This window comes from Erigeron canadensis, chromosome 1, assembly GCF_010389155.1.
Source record: "Erigeron canadensis isolate Cc75 chromosome 1, C_canadensis_v1, whole genome shotgun sequence".
Lineage (NCBI taxonomy): Eukaryota > Viridiplantae > Streptophyta > Magnoliopsida > Asterales > Asteraceae > Erigeron > Erigeron canadensis.
Window position 1 is genome coordinate 42,723,685 of NC_057761.1, and position 21,781 is coordinate 42,745,465.

Sequence of the window (21,781 nt, forward strand, 5' to 3'; positions counted from 1 at the left end):
ATTAGGTATGAACATATGCATGTGGACCTTACTCATATTTTTCTCATAATAATAGATCTTTGCTACTATACAAATGGATGTCATTTGTCCAAGTTGCTCATCTCATTCCCCCTTCTTCTTGTTCAAATCCCATAATTTTCTTCATCAATCTCATTCAATATCAACTTTTTGTAATTCAATACTTAAGTTTCTAAAACCCCCATCAAGTGTTTATTTTTTGATGTTTTATCCTACAAATTATCATGGAAATGTATTCATCATATGAAACCAATCTTACACTCCAAAAACAAAACAATCTTCGTGATGTCTCATTTTCATGTTACTTGAATAAAGCCGAAGAAAACATGATTCGAAACCTCACAAATCAAGCTTCGGACATCCCCAATAATCACCATTACTCCATTCGTAAGAAATCCGAAGAAATTGATGTATTTGGTGCAGAAAAGTACTTCAAAGGTGAAATGATAGACGTCGATCACAAGACAAATCAAGGATTCATTAATATTAGTGATACCACAAGTAATTTGGATCGTTCGGATACACAAACTGAGGAATTTCATCGTAGCTTTTCAGAAAAACAACGAAATGATCAAGTTAGTATACACACACCAAGTGTTCGGTCAAGTATAAGTTGGAATAGTCGTAGCGGGTTGTTGCCTTGTACGAAACAAGCTCCAACAAAAACTGAAAAAGGAAGCAAAACCAAGAAATTTCTTTCTCGTTTTGGTTGCAATTGTATCGACAAAAAATCAACACAAATCAGTGAAAAACGATACATACAGGTTAAAGAAACAACTAAAACCGTCCCCTTGTCAAGTAACTTCATGCCAAAAAGCACAAAAAATGATTACTTTAGCTTTCCTGTACTGAATTCGAGCGATCTGAATTCAAATACAAATTCAGACCGCTCGAATTCAAATACAGGAGTTTTGGCGGGTAACTTACAAGGTAATAATAACAACATTAAAAACGAGCAGTTGAGCCTAGGAAGGAAACTAAGTTTATTAAACGATTGGGATGTCGATATCCCAACCGAAGACGAAATGTACATTCCGTCAAGCGGAATGTACAACAACAGCAACGATATCGATAGCGATTCGAGCTCCGACTTATTTGAAATCGAGAGCTTTTCGACTAATGGAAACACCTCGTTCTTACCTCACCGGGCATCTAACTGTTACGCACCCAGTGAGGTCAGCATTGACTGGAGCGTGGTGACGGCGAGCGCCGCAGATTTCGACGACGGTGGGTGGAGGAACTCCGGCGGGAAAGTTCCGGCGCCGGAGAATAAAAGTGATGATAAGAAACGGGTTGGGATCCTTTCTGGGTGTGTGAATGAAAAGGCAGTGAGTGTAGCCTGTAATGATGGTGGCGTAAGGCGGCGCCGTTTATCGGAATCTATGGCGGTTGGGGGTTTGTTTAGAGGAGTAAAAGGTTTGACCCGATTTGACCCGGTAACAGGAAATTATGGGTCGGATGTTTGCCCAGTGCCCGAGAGTAAAGGGAGGCTTGCTTCACAGTTGTTATATGTTTAGTAGTGATGTAGAATATAGAGAGATCTATAATTATGTTATTATTATTATGAGATAAACTTATGTTACAAATTTTTATGTAAAATGTTATAATAGTATATATTACAAATATAAGTAATTTGATTATAAACAAATGAATTTCTATTTTTATATCTTCATTTTTAGCATTGTCAATTGTCACACGCATTCTTAAGCATATTAGTTTTAGTTAAGAGTAAGTATGATTCAGTTACGATCGGTTTTTGAATAAAACTGAAAAAGTTCAGCTTTTGAGAACTAAAACTATTGTATTTCGTTTTTAAATAGTTCAGTTTCGGTTTAGCGCTATCAAGTTCTTTTTTTTTTCCTTAAGATTTTAATCACTTGTGGCCTTGTGGGTATGAACAAAGTTTAAAGTTTATTGAACCAACGAGTTCAGAACAACGTAATGAATAATGATTACATTTTAACAATTTAAGCACATCAGGTTAGAAATTTATAACATAAAATTAATTATATGTAACTATTTATATCTTTTGTGAATTGATTCGATATGTAACTTATTATACTGAATCGATCTTGTTACGTAGTTTCGCCTCAATGATATGATTGGATTGTTGTCTTAACACTCAAAAAGTAAGTAGTTTATTAAATCTAAGAAAACATAAGTTATGAAATGATATAGTTATAATATAAATTCAACAATATATATTTTGGTTCGTTGCGGTTTTTCATCACTTTCGGTTTTCAGAAAAACCAAAACCAGATACCGTTGATCCTTTACCTTTTGTTTCCGGTTTGAGTTTATCGGTTTATATCAGTTTTCGGTTGTAGGTTCATTTTTCACTCATCTCTAGTTTTGTGATATAATCATATATGTCTTTTTGTCTTCGCAGAGATAAAAAGGAGTTTTTTTCCCTTGTTAACAGTTAACATGGGATGCAGACAGGTGTTAGAGCGATAACGTTTTCAAAATATACACCAACTGACTAAAGTGGGTCACGTGATGCGGGTTCGGGGTTCATACGCCCATATAAGTTATGGACTGGGCCTCCATTTGATTAGATGTTATGTTTATCACCAAGAAAAATAGCGGGCGGTGAGCCCACGTACTTTGACCCACACAAATACACTATATCGGATTTCCTTTTAAAGGCATGTTCTTCTGATTTTGTTTTGTAGGAAATTTGTTTTATTTGTGAATAATTAACTGTGTGCGAACTTTGTGTTTTGTTAAAATTTATACAACTGATAAGATAGTCACACATAGCACCTATATGACAGAAGTCGAGGGCTAAATGAATGCGATTATATTTCAGCCTTTCAGGTGATTTTGTGAACCGAATTTGGGGGTCAGAATTAATGGTATAGGAAAATGTGTTATATACCAAAAGTGTTCTCATTTTTATATTAATAGAAATAATTTTATAAGCAAAGTATTACAAGTATTATATATAACGATTTTAACGAGATAAATCTAGTTTGTGACATGCATTATTCATCTCATCCCATTGGCCAAGTAAATTTACAATCATTAATTAAAATAAAGATAAGACTGCCTCGAAGTCATCCGAAAGACGCTTAACACATTGCCCCAACCCCAAACGTCCTGAATTTGTTTAGCAATTCCTCTTCCAACTCATCCTAAAATGGGTGTAATGGCAAATAACAAGAAACTAAAGAGGAAATTTGTCCAATAGTCACAGCCCAATTTCTAGGCTGTCACATGGCGAAAATCCCTTCACATGTCTCACTTTATCATTTTACTGATATGACATTATACAGCGCAAGTCCCCCTCCCCTGAATTACTTCACTCCGAATAGCTTAATTAAGTGGGCAAGTGGCTATTACATGGGCGTCTTTTCAGACTTTCTCATGATCAAAGATCTAAAAGCAAACTTTACCAAATGAAATCATCTTCATTACAACTTGTATTAAGAGTAAAATTTATGAAATATGACCGGTACTTACGAAAGGACTTCAAAAATTAAACATCCAAACTTATAGTTTCAACAACTTAATCTTGATGTATTCTTTATTCATTAGAAAGATAATTTTTATCAAAAAAATAATCCATACATCCCTACAAAATACTTACGCAAGTTTCGTCCACCATTGATCGGGAATATGCACCTATTGGTTGAGACCATGATCCATTAAGTTACTGAACGTATATCTGAATTACTATGTTGAAGGATACATCATTTTTCACACCATAAGAAATCGTGGAAAAAATATTGGGCCTTTTTAGTTACAGGCATAAATATTAGCTACACAAATTTCAATTCCAAGGATTAATGACACCATGTTCTCACTAATCATATACTTTTGGACAAATTCTATCACATGAACTAAAAGTCTGATTTCCCAAACATATAATGATATAAAAGGTAATATAATCTGGATTAGGTATTGATACAGGATTGGGGAACAAGGTCCATGATAATCATTGGCAAATTAACTAGTCTATTTATAATATACCTAAAATGGGAGGTTGGATGTACACCATCCCTAATCCTCCTCGACTTCAATTCTCCACCTTAATTAATCCTTTGTTTTTTTTATATTTTTTAAATTTTCTAAGCCAACCTATATTCTATTAAAAAATAAAAAATAAATCCTTTTATCCTTAAAACTCTCCAAAAGATTATTATTTATATACAACCTAATAAATAACTCTCACGAATTCTTAAAAAAAAAAAAAACTTCGACTACCCCATGAATTCTTAAAAAAAAAAAGTTCAACTTACTCAACAAAGATAAAGGGTTTTTTTTTATATATATTTTGTTCATGTTTGATCATTATTATTTGACATTGAAGTGTTGTGCATGTACGAAGTGTTTCAAATTGGAACAACCCGAAGAAAATCAAAACATTCGAGATGGTCTTTGTTGATAAATTGGTAATGTATTTTTATAATTTTTATACAGTTTCTATTATATCTGCATATTTATTTTTGGGTTTTTTTCAAAACATGTTGCATACTTGTTTTTGGGCTTCTTTTTTTTGGACACATAAATATATAACCTAAGAAAAAGGGGTAAGAATTTGTATTTGGTTACAACTTCAGAAAATCGAAAGATCCAACTGCTTTTCTTCACCTCTTTCATCATCTAAAATCTTTCTCTCTTTCTTTCTTCAAAGTCCAAGTTTTTTATTTAACTAATTGTTACAAATTAATAAACAAAAATAACGAACTTATCAATAAAAAAGAAGTTGAAAAAAAGAGGTTAAGTGGAATCGATATTGATATGGAGTTGATCTTCATATGTTTCGTTCTTTAATTTGTACTTTATCTATTTGAATTTTATTTAGTTTTTATTTAACATACTTCAAATTTTTTTAAAAACTTTGATTTATATATGGGATAAGTATCTTGTAATGTAACAAACTTTGAACGAATGTCTATAGTAGGAAATAACTAAAGTTGTGTGTATTGTATGTAAACAACTCGAAGATAATGTTTATTGTATGTAAGAAAATGTATTCAACCAATTAAAATCAGATAAGTGACATCTCTATATGGTTACCACGTATGTTTTCTTACATACAATAAACATTTTTTAAAGTTGTTTACATACAATACACAAAACTTTAGTTATTTCCTACTATAGATATTCGTCCAAACTTTGTTACATTCCAGGATACTTATCCCTTTATATATTTTAAGACTACTCGTCCAATAAACAAACCTGAAAACTAGTGTTTATATATGACAGCGGAGATGAAATAATGATACAAAATAATTTTATGAAATGCAAATAGCAGATAAATTAAGATGCTAATAGAATTTGTCACGAGACTAGGCGACTAATTCTATTACTTTATTAGTTATATTTTTTTTTAATCATTGGTGTGTTGGACAATCTCTAATCCTAGGTTTCTTTTGGAAATTGCAAGTTTTCTGAAAAACGATACACGTGCAAATGCAATTAGCAGCAGGTAAAATTTGTATTCTCTCCACTTTAAAGTGTATATTCACTAGTTTTAATATATATTTTTCTAACTCACTAGCTTAAAAAACCTCATAACAAAATAATATGTAAAGATCCTTTAAGTTATCATAATTTGATGGGCAAAGTTAGAATGATCTTCGCCATTGATTTAAAATCAAAGGTTAAGATTTAGAAATAAATATTGAATCTTGACTTTTAATTTTAATTTGAAAGTTTAAATTTTTCTAACTTTACTCTTCAAATCTCTCTATATAACTAAGAGAGAATATAAAAAAGTTTATGTGACATATCTTTTAGTTTGCCACATTAAAATTTTTCCTATGTGTCATTTATATGTTGTTTATTCCTAAATAAAGAAAAGATATAATATGTATATAATAATAAATAAAATAAATGAAGATAAATATAATTTTAAATAGACTATCAACTATCTTAAAATATCTCATAATTTATTATTCATACTGATTGATCTAATCAACTTATCTTGAATTACAATTACAATATAATTCACTATTTTTTTTGTTTTTTTATTATTTATAATTTAAAAGATATTCTCTTATAACTTTGATCGATCATTGCATTTTTCGTAGGACCTCTCATTGGTCATAAATATCCTATTTCAAATTATTTCTCTATTTTATTTTAAGTATGCTCATCGTAATATCATTATGAACTTGGTGTAATTTGCATTAGTTAATTATGTTTACTATATTATGTTGTCTTTAACATTTTTATGCAGAATGTTATTTATTATATTGGGTTTTTAATTATTTTGCTTGAATTAGTTTTCTACTAATCTCCTTATATTAGTGGTTTATATTTGAATACATTTTTACAAAAATACTGTAGTGTTATACTTCAAATTTGAAAGATGCATTATTTATCTTAACCAGACTTTTACGACAATAATTACTCATCATACGACGTATGGATTTAATCTAGTTAATATTAACTTGAGAGAATCTCCACCCCAATATAATAATAAGACTTAAAAAAAGATAAAATTAGAAAAGATAATGAGTAGCTAATTTTTAAAAAGAATAATGACTTTTCATTTTAAAAATGTTATTCAACAACAAATATCATCTATACCCACCAAAAATCTCTTTTGATTGCTTAAAAATTAAAGTAAATACTCTTATCTAATTTGAGACATCCTGATGAATAAAAACATAAACATTTATTTTGAGATGGAAAAATATGGCAAATTTTAACCTAAAATATATAAAGTTACGTTCTCTTTTCTATAACCACAACAAGTACCCTAGACTCCTAGAGTTGGAAGGATGATGCTGTGCGTCACGATGTATCTTTCGATTACTGGAATTAATGTTGTTATGAAGCATTCTCATACATAAATTGAGCTAACACTTCCGTAGAAGCATTCTAATACATAAATGATCTTGAAAAGTCATAACTACAATTTCAAATTGTTACTAGGAACTTTGATGTTAGACACTTAAACCATTTTTAACCGTTCAGTTTATACATTTACACTTTTTCTGTCACGTTAGGTTAGTGGCGGAGCTAGAAATGAAAGTGACCGGTAGCAAAAAAAAAATTTCCCACTAGTCTTGTATTGATATAAAGTAACGATTATTACGACTTTTAGCATTTTTTTACTGGTTTTTGGCTACTTATAATGGAATTTAAGAATTTTTTGGCACTTTTAGTAGTTTTTATATCATTTAGTTGTATACTTTTATAAGTTTTATTGATAGAAAAATGTTTCAAAAGCTTAAAGTTGGTTACATTGACCGTATCTCATATTTGTTTGACCCGTAACACCAATAAAAAAATACATCCTTTTTTGAAAATTTTAAACAACATGAATTTAGCGGACCCATAATCCGGGCTACCACTATGTTCAATGTGGTTCCGCCCCAAACGTTAGCACCACACTCTCACCATTTTTACCTTCTATTTCTTTCATTAATCATTCATCTTACATACTCGTATATCTTTTAAAATCCTTATAAATCCTTCAAATTCTATAAAATTTATCTTTAACCATGCATACAAACATCTTTATATATCTTTATATTTTTTTATGAACAACTAAAAATAAAGTGAAAGACATGTCCTTAGGTAAAGATGCACACCAATTTTTTTTAATTATGAACAAGTTTCAATGACAAATGATATCCATAAACAACTAAAGACACCTAAGAACTTGACGTCTAAGGATGTCTTTAGCATCGGACATTGCCTTAGAGATAAAGAAAATTATAAACGACATGATTGGAAGTAAGTCGATACATACGTACAAATATATATTTGTATTTTGTGGATGGCGACACATGCATGAATTGAAACTACTATCCATGACAACCGAACATGGCAGCGTTCGTGACAATTTGAAAGCACATGTAAACTACATTCCTATATATTTGAAGTTCGGGTAAAAGGATAATAAAAGGTAGATATTGGCGTAACCAAATTGAATTGAGAGGTAGTACAGATTATGAGTCAGCTAAATTCATGTAATTCAAATTTTTTGAAAAATGATGTATTTTTTATTGGTGCTACGGATCAAATAAATATAGGATACCGTTAAATGTAACCAACTTTAAACTTTTGAATCATTATTCTATCAATAAAACTTATAAAAATGTATGTGTACAACTAAATGATAACTAATACAGAGTAACTACTAAAAGTGCTAAAAATTCTTAAATTCCATTAAAAATAGCCAAAAAGAAAATGTTAAAAATCGTAACAGTTTAGTCATTATCGATATTATCGTTACTTTCTGTCGATACAAGACTAATAGAAAAATAATCGTGCTACGGGTCATTTTTTTTCCAAGTCCGCCACTAACTGACGTATGGTATGAATAGCGCCCTGTTTTTTGCCGGTCTAAGAAACAATATTGATGATAACTTGATAAGTTCCTCCTATATATGAATAATTTCATAACTATTATTTAGCTGGTAAAAAAAACACATAGAGAATTGAACCAACTACATACCAACATCTGGTTTGGGTGTATAGACTATAGAGATAGATAGATGCTCATGTCACCAAATTACCAATCAAAAATAAAGAAAGAGAAGTAAGAATTCCAACTCAAGTTAATTACTTACAATAGTTGTCAAGAATTCAGACGTTTTGATACAATACTTATCAACTCATATCGCAAGTATCAACATTAATTTAAGGACAACATGTACTTAAACGTCAATTTGTTGCTTTGATTGAATGTAAATATATATGTGATCAAGATCTTCTTATCATTATCATCATAAATATTTATATAGCTAGATGGGTGATGGAAACCTTTTGATGTGTAAACATCATACATCAAAAATCGGGACATTGATCTAGATTGCACAACGAGCTAGTAATTAATTACTTAAAAAGTATCTTTTGACCAACTTAGATTGGCCCTTCGATTGGACTTTTTGTACATGCTTATATACGTAAGTCAAGATGTGGGGGATCAACCGTTCTAACACTTCTCTACCCTTATCAAATTTACATGTTTTGTGTTTGTTGGTTGCCTTTTTTGTCTGTGTCTGTGTGTTATTAGCTTGTTGTGTTGTACTCGATCATTACTTCATACATGTCCGTGACTTCGCGTTGTTTTCTAAAACTTAGTCGATAAATTAATAACGCGAGATGGATGTCAATATAGTGTTTTGAATAAAAGGAGGCTTTAAATTTTTATTTTTTTTGTCAAGGTACACAATTGTTCTAAATCCAACATAAGAAATTTTATTTACGCTTAAACTAATGTCAAGAACTAGCTTTTTTTATTTAAATCCTTTAATCGATAATTTGTTCGCTACACAAGAATCTTTTATTAAAAATCAAAGTTAATGCAATATATTATGAACATACAAATGCACAAAGAGTTCATATTGTTCATATAATATGCAACAATCTCGGGGTAGTAAAAAAAAAATTGGTTGAAAGTAACCACAAGCAAATCCTGATTAAATGGTTACATTGAGCTAAAAATGACTCGTCGATCAGTTCGATCGGGATGATAATTATTAATACTAGACCATGGGAAAACCTTTTGAAAGGAAAATAAAATGAGGGTCCATTATATATTCAGACATCAGATATGTTTTTCTAGGTGTAATTTGTTTTATTAGGCACCAAACGTATCATTAATGATAAACTATTTAGGTTTCACAAGACTCAAAATTTCATTTTTTCTTTATATAAAAACTTGCAAGTAGTTGATCAGCAAGTGCATAAGATAGAACAGACAGATTACCTAGTATGAATCAATTATAGTGGCGTTCGTAAACAATTCCATGCTTATATAAGAAAAAAAAATACCAATAAATTAATAGAAGGGTATTTATCTATATTTCTATATAAAAGTTATAACCCATATATTGAAAATTTATTTAAATGGTACATGCGAATTGACCAAATGAATTAAATCACCATCCACTCTTAATATTAAATTACACCATTAGTCCATTATATTAGAAAATATCTCTACTAACCCCTTTAAATCAAATACTTTAACCTACACCGATAGATGTCGCCATCACCGTCATCGCCGGCTCGCCGTCACATTGCACGGGTACCATGCTCGTGTATTTTAAATGAATTTGTCGTCGATCATCATAAATTGTTTTACTTTCAAAAGATTATTGATATGTCTGAGTGAGGGGAGAATGCGTTTGGTTTCAGTATTCATAATTTTGTAAACCAAAGGAGAAAATTACGTTGAGGGCAAAAATGAATTAAAGAAAAGTTAAGGTTTAGAAATATAAAAACAAAAGATGATTAACGTTTAAATTAAAAAAATTTCCAGCTACATATAGATTAATGACAAAATTGAACAGGTTTAGAAATATAAAAACAAAAGATGATTAAAGTTTAAATTAAAAAAATTTCCAGCTACATATAGATTAATGACAAAATTGAACAGTTGGCTAAAATGGAAAAATCCTTAAAAAGGGAAAAGTTACCTTTGACCCGGTTTGGAACGGTTGTGACTTAAAAGTGAATACAATCCCTAACTAGTACGAAGGGTGAGCATGACCCGGTTTCGCGCGAGGGGGGGGGGGGGGGGGGTGAAAGAAGAAATCTAGACTAATACCCGCGCAATGCGGCAGTGTAAACGGTGTGTGTCAGTGGTGGCGGTGGCGACTTGTAGTGGTAACGGGGGCGAATAAGATAGATAATTGATGTAAAATAATTCATGTAATTTAAGAAGTTAATGAAAGTAATTTAGTAGATAAAAGATGTATGTGATAAATGTTTTAAGAGATTAAAAGATTCTAAAAATAGAATACCTAGTTTATATTATAAGGGAGTATATATATGTTACACGACTACAATCCCCAACTAATATGAAGGGTGAGCATGACCTAGTTTGGAACGGTTGTGACTTAAAAGTGAATACAATCCCTAACTAGTACGAAGGGTGAATATGACCCTGTTTGGAACAGTTGTGACTTGAAAAGGATGCAAAGCTGAAAATTAGGTTAAATAAAATGTGTTTTGTTTCAGAATTCATAATTTTGTAAACCTATATTTTGATTTTGAACAAAGGGGAAATTACGTTGAGGGCAAATAATGAATTAAAAAAAAGTTAAAGTTTAGAAATATAAAAACAACATATGATTAACGTTTAAAGTAAAAAAAAATATTTCGAGTTACAAATAGATTAATGCAAAATTGAACCGTTGGCTAAAATGGAAAAATCCTTAAAAAGGGAAAAGTCACATTACAATTTAAATTTAGAACACGAAAAACATATAAATATATTAATACTAGACGAATACTCGCGCAATGCGGCGGTGTAGACGGTGTGTCAGTGGTGGCGGTGGCGACTTGTAGTGGTAACGCGGGCGAATAAGATAGATTATTGATATAAAATAATTCATGTAATTTAAGTAGTTGATGAAAGTAATTTAGTAGATAAAAGATGTATGTGATAAATGTTTTAAAAGATTAAAAGATTTCAAAAATAGAATACCTAGTTTGTATTATAAGGGGGTATAGATATGTTACACGACTACAATCCCTAACTAGTATGAAGGGTGATTATGACCTAGTTTAGAACGGTCGTGACTTAAAAGTGAATACAATCCCTAACTAGTACGAAGGGTGAGCATGACCCTGTTTGGAACAGTTATGACTTAAAAGCGAAGCAAAGCCGAAAATTAGGTTAAATAAAATTTTCAAAATCGAAACAGATCCGATTTAGTAGGTTTTGTTAATTTCGTTTAGGAATATCAATTTCAGAATAAGCATAAATGCATTTTTATTAGTTTACGGTAGCATCAAAATCTATTTATTATTGAAGGTCGCAATTATTTGGCATTAATTAAAATGTTACTATCAGTATCATTAATTTGTTCTTCGTATAGATAGACACATTCATTTTCAGTATAAAGACGGTTTTTCTCTTGAAAAAAGGTTGATGGCCTATGTACAATGATTAAAAAGGTGTTCGGAATTAGTTAGAGAGATATGCATTACAAATAAATTTGATTTTATAGTGATATAAAGTTCCAATTATTGGTTCCACTTGTCAGTGTATGAATGAAACAATCTAATTATCATAACATTAAACACTATAAACTTATCCTTATAATCCATGTATGCTTTGGTTATAATTGATTCTTTAATCATCAAACAATCAAATTTTAAACTCACATCTAAAACCTTTTTTAACAATAGTCAAAATTTCCGTATAGTTACAAATGACAAACTGAGTGGACAAATTACAAAGCATGTGGAGACTGGCTTTCCTTATGTTTGGCACCCTACTTGCACAACATATGGCCCCTTATCATCACTTTCAAATTTGGTTCGTTTCGGCATCTTCCCTTTGCCAACTCAAGTTTTCCTTTTTCATCTTTATAGTCCAACAAACGAAGAATAACGCGAATGGTCAATCCTATGATGGGTTGTCCTAAGCCATCGCGAATGGTGAATCCAGTGGTTATCGAGATGACACGCCTCAGGCAAGAGGTTGTACATATGAGTCTCATTGCAGACAAGTATACACACAGTTGGATGGATAATATAGATTGAAAATGAATATGTCGAATCTTCCAATTCGATATAAACTCATCATCGAGCCAAAGAGTTGTAGGTCCGAGATGTTTTTCAGCACAAAGGTGCCTTAGGATAAGATTTCCATGATAAGAGTGCTTCATTCTTTTTTCCTAATGTCTTCCTTAGGAAGTATTCCTAGTTTATTCATACAAAATGATACTGTACATAGCATCTCTTATTTACATAAAAGATACTTATCATACGTTTCGAATAATCACCTACTCATTTGATTTAGTTAAAAACATTTAACACATTATACCAGACATCCAAATGTCCTCGCCTCAAGTTTGAACTTTGTTAGGTTAATATCTCAAGAAATGGTGAAGGCAAAGTTTCAAAAACGGTCACAAAAAATATAATGGTTAGACGTTACACCATTAAGATGCGTACATCACATTCTCCAGATAATTTGCACAAAGAAAACCTCAATCTATTTACTTAACACGTGATCACACTTAGGATTGCAACAAAGCTATTCCAGTTTTTCTTTTTTGGTTATATGTTGACTAGTAAATCCTGTTTGAAGAATACGCTCACAAGATTAGTTAATTCCTTTAATTCTACCAGTAGCATACGTGCAAAATGTATAGATACAATTATTATATTGCTATATAAAATATAGAATTAAATACCCGGATATGAAATGTATATTTGTATCTTTACCTGACGTGATCAGCCTAAGTCGTTGTTGAGTTCTAAACCACACAAAAGGCCTTTTTTATGATCACAATCACTTTCTCAAGCCCAACCCCATCCATCCTCTTCATACCACTCTACTTATAAACACTACACCACTTCCAGTGTCTTTCTCAAACCTTTTCATGCTTACCATTCTCAGATATATCTAAACAACTTCATATTTTTTTAAAAGTTTTTCATCCCCAAGACAGCATGATTGCATCGAAAGCCTCGTTAACCTACACGAATGGGCACACTAACGAAGAACGTTTCATGCTTAAACTAACGAAAAAGAAGGTAGAAGATGACGAGCTTGGCATTTTTGGAGCCGAGAAGTATTTCAAAGGAGTATTAGATGAAGAACCTCAGAGAGCCTCAAATGGTTCTCATTATCACCCAGACCCAAACTCAAACCAACCACAAGAAAAGCATGAATCACACATTGAATATAAACAGAAAACCCCGTCAAGCGTTCGTTCGGAATCGAGTTGGAACAGTAGGAGAGGGTTATTGGTTAGTAATAATGGCAATGATCATAGAAAGAAAAAAAGTGTCAAGAGTTTGCTGGTTAGTCTTGGTTGCAACTGCAATGATGAAGATTCAATCGATATCACCGACAAAATAGTGCATGTTAAAGAACCTGTAAAACAGCCGGTTAAAGGTGGTGATATTGGTCCGAAAGTGAAGTCATTATCGAACAAACGGGCAGAAAATGATGTTCATGCAAAGAAATTTGAAGCCAATGAGGTGAATTTCACCTTCCCAGTGTTGTCGATGAAAGATGTGAAGCATCCTGTGCTACCAGAAATTCAACAAGCAGCAAAGAAGTCTTTCAGCCTTGAGAGAAAATTGAAAATGTTGAATTGGGACGGTGTTACTCCAAGGGCAGAAAATCTAGATGTTTCTAGAAACGGCTTACAAAACGATACGGCAAGTGACACGAGCTCGGATTTGTTCGAGATAGAGAGCTTCTCGACCAACGAGAATAACTCATTTTTTGCTAAGCAAACCACTGAAAATATCAATTATGCTCCAAGTGAAGTGAGTGTTGACTGGAGTGTCGTCACTGCCAGCGCGGCAGATTTCTCCACTTCTGACGATTTCATAGTGCCTCGAACGTTTAAAAGTTCTGGGATTCTATCCGGGTGTAAAAGTCATAAAGCGGTGAGAGTCTCTGGTGATGAATATTCTATGGCTGGTGGTATCGAGAAGGCATTGATAATGACGGGCCCTTCCAGCCAAGAAAGATGTCGCCGATTGGACTCGGTCACACCACTAGCGAAGATCCAAGCCGACACCAAATTGATCGGTGTGGGGTCCGATTTACACAGAAGTCAAAACGGATTTTGTACAACACGACCAATTCCTGGGACACATTCTGTTCATGCTTCCCACCACTTATACATGTCCAAAAAAACAAGTGGCATAAATCATTTAGTGTAACCTCTGCTTTGCAGATATGTCATCTCTTCAAGGAATAAAAATTTGCAACTAGGTACTTTGTAGCATGTGCACATAGTAATGCAGAAAGTACAAGTTATCTTAGCAGTAATATTTACTGTCAAAGTATCTTAAATTTATAATGTCACCTACATCCTATGTGTGGAAAAACTAACATGCTCTTGCTGTATGTGTCCTTTTCAGCATGATTGCAAAAAATATGAGGCGCCGGAAGGTTATCTTCATTCACAGATATCATTTTGAGCCTTCCCCTATTTGTTCCTCTAGACAAATCGACATAGCACTTTTACCATTTCAATCTTAGAATGTACCAAACTATTTCTTAGACAAGAAAGGACTAGGATCCAGTATCACTATCAATAATGCTATACTTAAAAAGGAATGGGTTACGGGTCGAACAAGTTACTTAAAAGTTAAAAGTTGCCAAAAGTATATTTGTAACGCCTCCAAACATTCAAAGTTTGAGTAATATTCTTTTTCAAATCAAATTTTAACACATTAATTGACTGAATGTCTTGACTTTTAACCAATAAAAAAAGAAGCGGCTTCAGGTCAACCCAACCTATCTCACAATAAAACTCCATTTCAATTAGTACCCGTTACCCAACCCGTACATCTTGCCAATTCTACTTCCGGCAGAGCACCACCAATAATTTGTCTCATGTAAGTGTGAATACACATATGCTGCAAGCTCATGTGTGTTTATCTAGAACCAATAATTCAAAAAATAAAGCAACTTAATGCTTGAAAAGGAGAAAAGAACTTTCTTCTTCAAATGCAGGTAAATGTCAAAATCACTCCAAGAGTGTAGGGAATATGGAGCTTTTAAACACCTGACAAACAGATATAGATGTTGTCAATTATATACAGCGACAGAAAGCTTAGCCTTACAAAATATGATCACATTCATAGTATATTCAGTAAATCATATAAGAGCCATCAAAAAAATGATTGATTCATCCAACCCTTAATCTATGAAAATCTAATATCATCTTTAGATCTAAACGATCTCAAGAGCTTCTAGCCAAATGAATTTATCATCTCAAAAGGTCAAACCTTTACTCTAGTTATTGGAGAAAGGGATGTGTCCTTGGTCACAGATAGAAAAATATCCTAATATTTAGAAAAATCCAGAAGTGAACTGAATAGGTTCGACTTCTGTAAATACAAAGAATAATCTATTACACTGGGCATCTAGCTGTGTATTTTATTATATGAGTTGTCTGCATAAACACTTGGGGCTAAAAAAATATAAAAGAGTATGGCAGTTCTGACATGCAGCGCAATCATGAAGCAATCCTGACAGCTCAAATATGAAGGTATGCATGTGTAGCAATAATTGTCAAAAAGATACTCCCGGGAGAAGATGCAATTAGGTATTAGAACATTTGAACTGTAAAAAGGAATGTTTCTTGGATATACATTACATAACGAACCCACATCCCATCCTTACCAGGCAAAAATAAGAAGAAAAAGAAAGATCGTAAAAGTTATTATAAAAAATCAAGGTTATGGAGTATATATTTTTATTTTTTAAATGCAACTTTTCCAAATCACCATGATCCATGAGACAAAAAAAATTATAAAAGTTATTATATAAACAAGCTTATGGAATCTTTTAAATGCGACTTTTCGAAATCACTGTATCTGGTTGTTCATCAGAAAAAAAAATTAGGTACAGCATTACATTATGCAAGAATAAGTAACTGAACACAAAGATGCCAAGTAAAATGGCAGTTTTCAGCAATTTATGTTCCAAGATTTATCTAAAAAAGCTAACTTTTTTAAAGCCATGACATTCTCATAACTCATCAATATTCACCGACGTTACACCATCCAGAGAATAAAAGAAAATATACAAATTTAACTCATCAGCCCTCGGTTAGAATCACTTATTTTCTGTCCTAATATCAAAGCAACTAAACTAAGGAACTCTACATCTAACTATTCAATAAGTAGCAGGAGATTGTGGTCATGCTCAGCCCTATTATTCACCATCACAAAGCTCACATACTAAAAGCTTGTCAATTTTATTTACCACACAAGAGGTGGCATTTTAAATCCATATATAAGAAAACAGGTAAATTCAGGTTGTATCTTACAGAGGTTGAATTCAGAAAAATTACCCAGGAACAAGACTGGTGAAATGGGTTGAACACATCAAACAGATCAAACATCTCCTAGCACATACAAAAATGCTTAGAACGTCATAGAACTTATTCGTGTCATAAATGTTTTGTTAAAAAAATTATCTCAGTGTTTAAATACTATAGAATTGGAAATACACGAAATCTTTACAAAATACAAAAGGTGCAGAGTTGGTGGGTGTGAAACTGTGAATTTCCATTAAAAAAGTTATTTACCTAAAGTAACCATTTAGATATTTTTTTCAAAATACATATATATATATATAAACCAAAGAAAAGTGTTGCTGGATCAGCCCAACCTGACCTGTTCTAACCGGTATTTCAAATCTACCCATCTTGAACTGAAGTTCTGATTCCATTTAGACCCTTTATCCAGCCCACCAGTTTTACATATCAACCACCCAGAAAACATGGGTTCAAGCTGAATAGTTGATAACTTAGAAAACACAGAGTGTGACTCAAGAACCACAAGGCTACATGACAATAAAGGGCTTGTTAATAATTGGTTCACAGAATCTATGAAAATTTGGTGGGATGGAATTTGAATTTTCTTCCTTGTCATGTTAGGTTAACATAGGAAACTCTAGATTCTTTTCCACCAAATTTCTTTACAATCTTTGAACCAAACAACCCCTAAGGTTTCTGCAGGAAGAATCAGATATGAGGTTTGTCGGAAATGTGTTCACCTATACATGCCACGTACATAATCAGTATGCTTTATGTATCTAGAACAGTATTTGGTTTAAAAAAATAAATCGATAAGGCTACAAGCAGGAAGGAAAAAGGAGGGGGGAAGAAGAAAAAACATAATTGCAAAAACTGTAATGTAAACATGTTACAAATAAGAATTCTAATTCAAATTACATGGCCTCAAATAAGGAGAACAATCAAAAAATAATTATCTTTGAACACACTATATAATACATGGTGCGACAAATAAAGAAAGTATGCGGACATAAGGACACATATCCTATAAACCTAGAAAAGAAAAGAAGTGAATCTAATCAATTATCCTTGACAACTTTAATAGGTCTTACTTGAAAACCGCCGGCCTCTCGCTTTTCAAGTGAAAAGGGCATATGAGTCCCAAGAATTTTATCCCACACAGCAAAGAAAGGCTGGGAGTAATTAAATTTGGTGCCATAAAGCTGGTGGTGTACATCATGGTATGCGGAATTGTTTGTGAACAAGATTTGGAAAAGATTCCAGGGAAGCCATAACCCGCAATGATCATCGACGGTTTTGATGGTAGCAAAGGAGAAAAAGAAGATAGAGAATCGAGGGGACATGCCTGAGAGAAGAAAAGCCAAAGCTCCGCCAACGGTGTCCATTAAGAGCCCCTCCAACGGATGGTTGTAAAGAGCTCCAAAAGCATACGGGACGACCAGGCGGTGATGCTGAGAATGGAGATGGCGGTACAGGAACTTGTTTTGATGCATGTAGCGATGCATAAAATACTGCCAAGTATCTAAAACCACCATAGCTGTCAACAACTGTCTGCCGAGATCAAATAGAGAGTGCTGTTTACCGGTGGCACTATTTGCGTCCTCACCTGTCACCTGAATCAAATAAACATTTAACTCCACATACATGTAATGATAATCAGATAACCTAAATTACATACAGTGAAGAGGATGATGGCCACCACAGCCTGAATGGCCTGCTGAAGGAGGACGCCTTTCACAACAGTAGATTTGGAGACCAGATTCTTCTCGTCTTCGTCTTTTTTAGTGTGCAATCGATATTTCTCGCCCGATCCAAAAAACAACATATAAAATCCCGAATACACCCAGTATACAACTAAAGGGGCCACCGTCCCCAGAAACTCATCTGACATACTACTTATACTACTCATAATAATATTATTACTCTTCATCTCCATATAATTATTATTATTATATAACTATATGGATATAGATACAGAATGACGGAGTATCTGTGTTGATAATAATACAATAAAGATAAAAACGTATAGATAGGTAGAAAAATTAAGGAGGTATGTATAGATCAGCTGGTTTATATGACAATAACTGAAAATAAATGATATTTTGATTTGATATAGATGTGTGTGTGATGGAGATTTTGATAGAGTGTTAGGGGAAGGTGGTTTTGGGTTATTGTGGTCAAATCATTTTGTGGTTTGGTTTTGCTGGTGTTTGTATTGTTTTCACTTGTATCCTCGTTATTAGACGCCGCATTTGACTTTTACCAAACTAGAATTTGAACTTTCCTATGTTAGCACAATGATCATACGGTGTTAAACGGATCCCCACAGATTACACCACCAATTATAATTGTGTCGTGGTGATACCGGCGGTAACGTGAAAATAATATAATTTTTGTTGATCTATAGTTTTATTTCTCTTATAAAAACTAGATTATTTTCATGTGAAAAAAATATGAAAGTATTTAAAGACATATGATTATAAACAACCTTTAAAATAAAAAGTCATCATTGACAAAAAAATTTTATAGTAACATAAAAAGTTCATTGCCAAACAAAACTTTTGACTAAAAAATATTCAGCCTCTTCTTATAAGGACTAGAGTCCTTGGGAGTCCTGACTGCCACGTCAGCAGGACTCTCCTCAGGACTTTCCCTGCCTATAAGACAAGTTTCTTCAAAACTTCTTCGCCACATCATCAATTCTTTTATAATTTTTTTTTCTTAAACATATAATTAAATAACTATATATATGTATATAAATATATATATATTTAAAAACTCAAATTGATTAATAAAATCTAAAAATTATAAAAATAAAAATAATAATATGAATTTAGGGGCTAAAGTGATAATTTTCAAAACTAAAAAAGTATATCATAAATGTATCATAGTATAGGGGTAAAATTGAAAATTCTTTATATATTTAAATGTATATATGTTGTCTTATAGATACCACACATACACACACCTGCAAATTTTAAAAACACACACACACGACACACTATACATACAGAAAGAGACACACACACACACCCAGATTTGTATATATATATATGTATATATATATAGATATTTATCCCACAAAGAAAAAAAAAAGTTTTTTTTTATTCCCTCCTCCGCTCCTCCTGGCCCACACACGCGTCTTCAAGAGTCCTCGTGAGGACTGGTTTGAGGGACGCACACATTTGGACGATCACTGTCAATGGCGTCTTGCGTCTTCCAAATCAAGGACAGAGGGAGGACTCCCTTATAAGAACCGCCCTTATCACAAGTTTCATACAGATTACATTTAACACATAACATTCCACCAATGCAACATTTTAACACATTTTTTGTGTGATCATGAAGCTAATTATCAAGAGGACTAGGATCCACGGAAGCAAATGATAAAAGTTCTTGGTTACACTTGAGACCTTCCATTACCTTGTGTTCAAGTGTCACCCAAACTTCAATTCCATCAGCCACATCATGTTCTTAAATATCGGAGTATTTTCGTTCGCATCACCAGGACATGACCATTTAGGATTCCCCCATCCGAAATCAGCTTCATTAGTTCCAAAGTTACAAAAACTTGATGCCCAATAACACTCGGTTTTGTAGTCTGAAAATAATCCCTATGTAACTTCTTAGGCCTTCTACTATCTTAACTTGGTCACTTCCGCCTTTCGATTCTTCAAGCAAAACAGCTGTGAAACCTTCGATAGCATTCTTCATTTGACATGCCATTGAGGTTGCCTTAAGATCACTTGAAGCGGGATCAAACCTTGGACACATGGAAAAAACAAAGTTTCCAACTATAGTTTCAGGCAATGGTGGTGAACATCGTGACCTGGCGTTCACGGGAATATTATGTTGGTATTTTAGTGTAATTGGGTTAATTGTTTATTTAAGTAATAATAATACATCATATAAGTTTGGTGGTGCGGATAGCACGCTTATATGAATTTATTATGATCTTAGGGGCGAAGCCCCTAAGGAACATAGGTCCGGGGGCAACGCCCTCAGGAGTGGGGTCCAAGGAGCGGCAGCCCCAGGCAAATTTTGTAACAACCGTGGTTCCTGACCTTTTGACCATATGTACAATTTAACTAACTATCGAGTTGGTTAATATAGTACAAGTGCAATTTGAAGTTCATTAAGTGCAATGTGTACATATAGATCAATTTGTCGTGCAATTTGGGACGTATGTGTTAGTCGAGGTCATTAAGTTAAGTTATGTTGTGGGTTCGTTTTGGCATTTGAAGGATTAACGATTTGCTATTCGTCGAATTTGGCGGAGCGGGAGCCTACCCTTTTTGGAACTTAGGACGGCCTCCCCCCTTCCATTTCCTCCTCCACCCATTTCATTTCTTATCATTTCTCTCTTTCTTTTCTCTTGCAAGAAAAACACACACAAACAAACACATATATCTCTCTCTAAAATTCTTGCATCCAAACATTGTTATTAGTGAAAGTGTTAGTAGATTCAAGGGTTATTATCATTATCATCATCATCTAGCAAAGATTTGGGTTATCAAAGTGCAAGAAACTTCTCCTTTAGCTCAAAATTCGGATTTATCACTTAGTGAAAGTTTTGGTAAGTTAAACTTGACTCAAAATCATCATTTTATGTTTATTAACTTGTTCTAGTTGATTTCAAGTAAATTCGGGTCACAAATCGGGTCAAAACGAATTAGGGTTCAATTAGGGTTTTGACATGGGTCAAAATGGATTTGAGCAAGGATTTGATGTTATGAATCAAAATTATGATATGGGTTATGTTCAATGATGTTAAAATATGGTGATTTATGCATAAAAATGTGTCTTGGAGCTTCCTTAGTCGATCTTGAAGTTAAGAATCTGCCCAGTCGGAGCACGGCCGCTCAGATAGACGCACCGTGCTTGTGGTCGTGCTATGTGCCCAGTTCTTCCCGTACTGCAGACGCTCACACGGCCGACCGTGCGAGCGGCCGCAGTATTTCTGTTCCTTCCCCAACTTTTTCGTTCGGTTATCGGTCGACTTTTAATGATCCAAAACTTGTTTATTGGTCTTATATTAACAT

At 33.1% G+C, this 21,781-nt stretch overlaps 3 protein-coding genes and 1 pseudogene across 3 annotated transcripts; 2 read left to right on the top strand and 2 right to left on the bottom strand.

Moving 5' to 3' along the window:
- The first annotated feature begins 100 nt into the window (after positions 1-100).
- Positions 101-1,617, top strand: LOC122605821 (protein PHYTOCHROME KINASE SUBSTRATE 1-like). The gene has a single exon (XM_043778781.1). It carries the CDS (start codon positions 243-245, stop codon positions 1,533-1,535), a length of 1,293 nt encoding a protein of 430 aa, XP_043634716.1. The 5' UTR covers positions 101-242; the 3' UTR covers positions 1,536-1,617.
- Positions 1,618-13,300: 11,683 nt separating this feature from the next.
- Positions 13,301-14,693, top strand: LOC122579456 (protein PHYTOCHROME KINASE SUBSTRATE 1-like). Its single transcript, XM_043751642.1, has one exon. It carries the CDS (start codon positions 13,399-13,401, stop codon positions 14,626-14,628), a length of 1,230 nt encoding a protein of 409 aa, XP_043607577.1. The 5' UTR covers positions 13,301-13,398; the 3' UTR covers positions 14,629-14,693.
- Positions 14,694-17,603: 2,910 nt separating this feature from the next.
- Positions 17,604-18,939, bottom strand: LOC122606308 (sphinganine C4-monooxygenase 1-like). The gene is made up of 2 exons (XM_043779269.1): positions 18,418-18,939; positions 17,604-18,352 (listed from the first exon to the last, which is right to left on the bottom strand). Exons 1-2 carry the CDS (start codon positions 18,673-18,675, stop codon positions 17,798-17,800), a joined length of 813 nt encoding a protein of 270 aa, XP_043635204.1. The 5' UTR covers positions 18,676-18,939; the 3' UTR covers positions 17,604-17,797.
- Positions 18,940-20,087: 1,148 nt separating this feature from the next.
- Positions 20,088-20,585, bottom strand: LOC122592855 (annotated as a pseudogene).
- Positions 20,586-21,781: the final 1,196 nt, after the last annotated feature.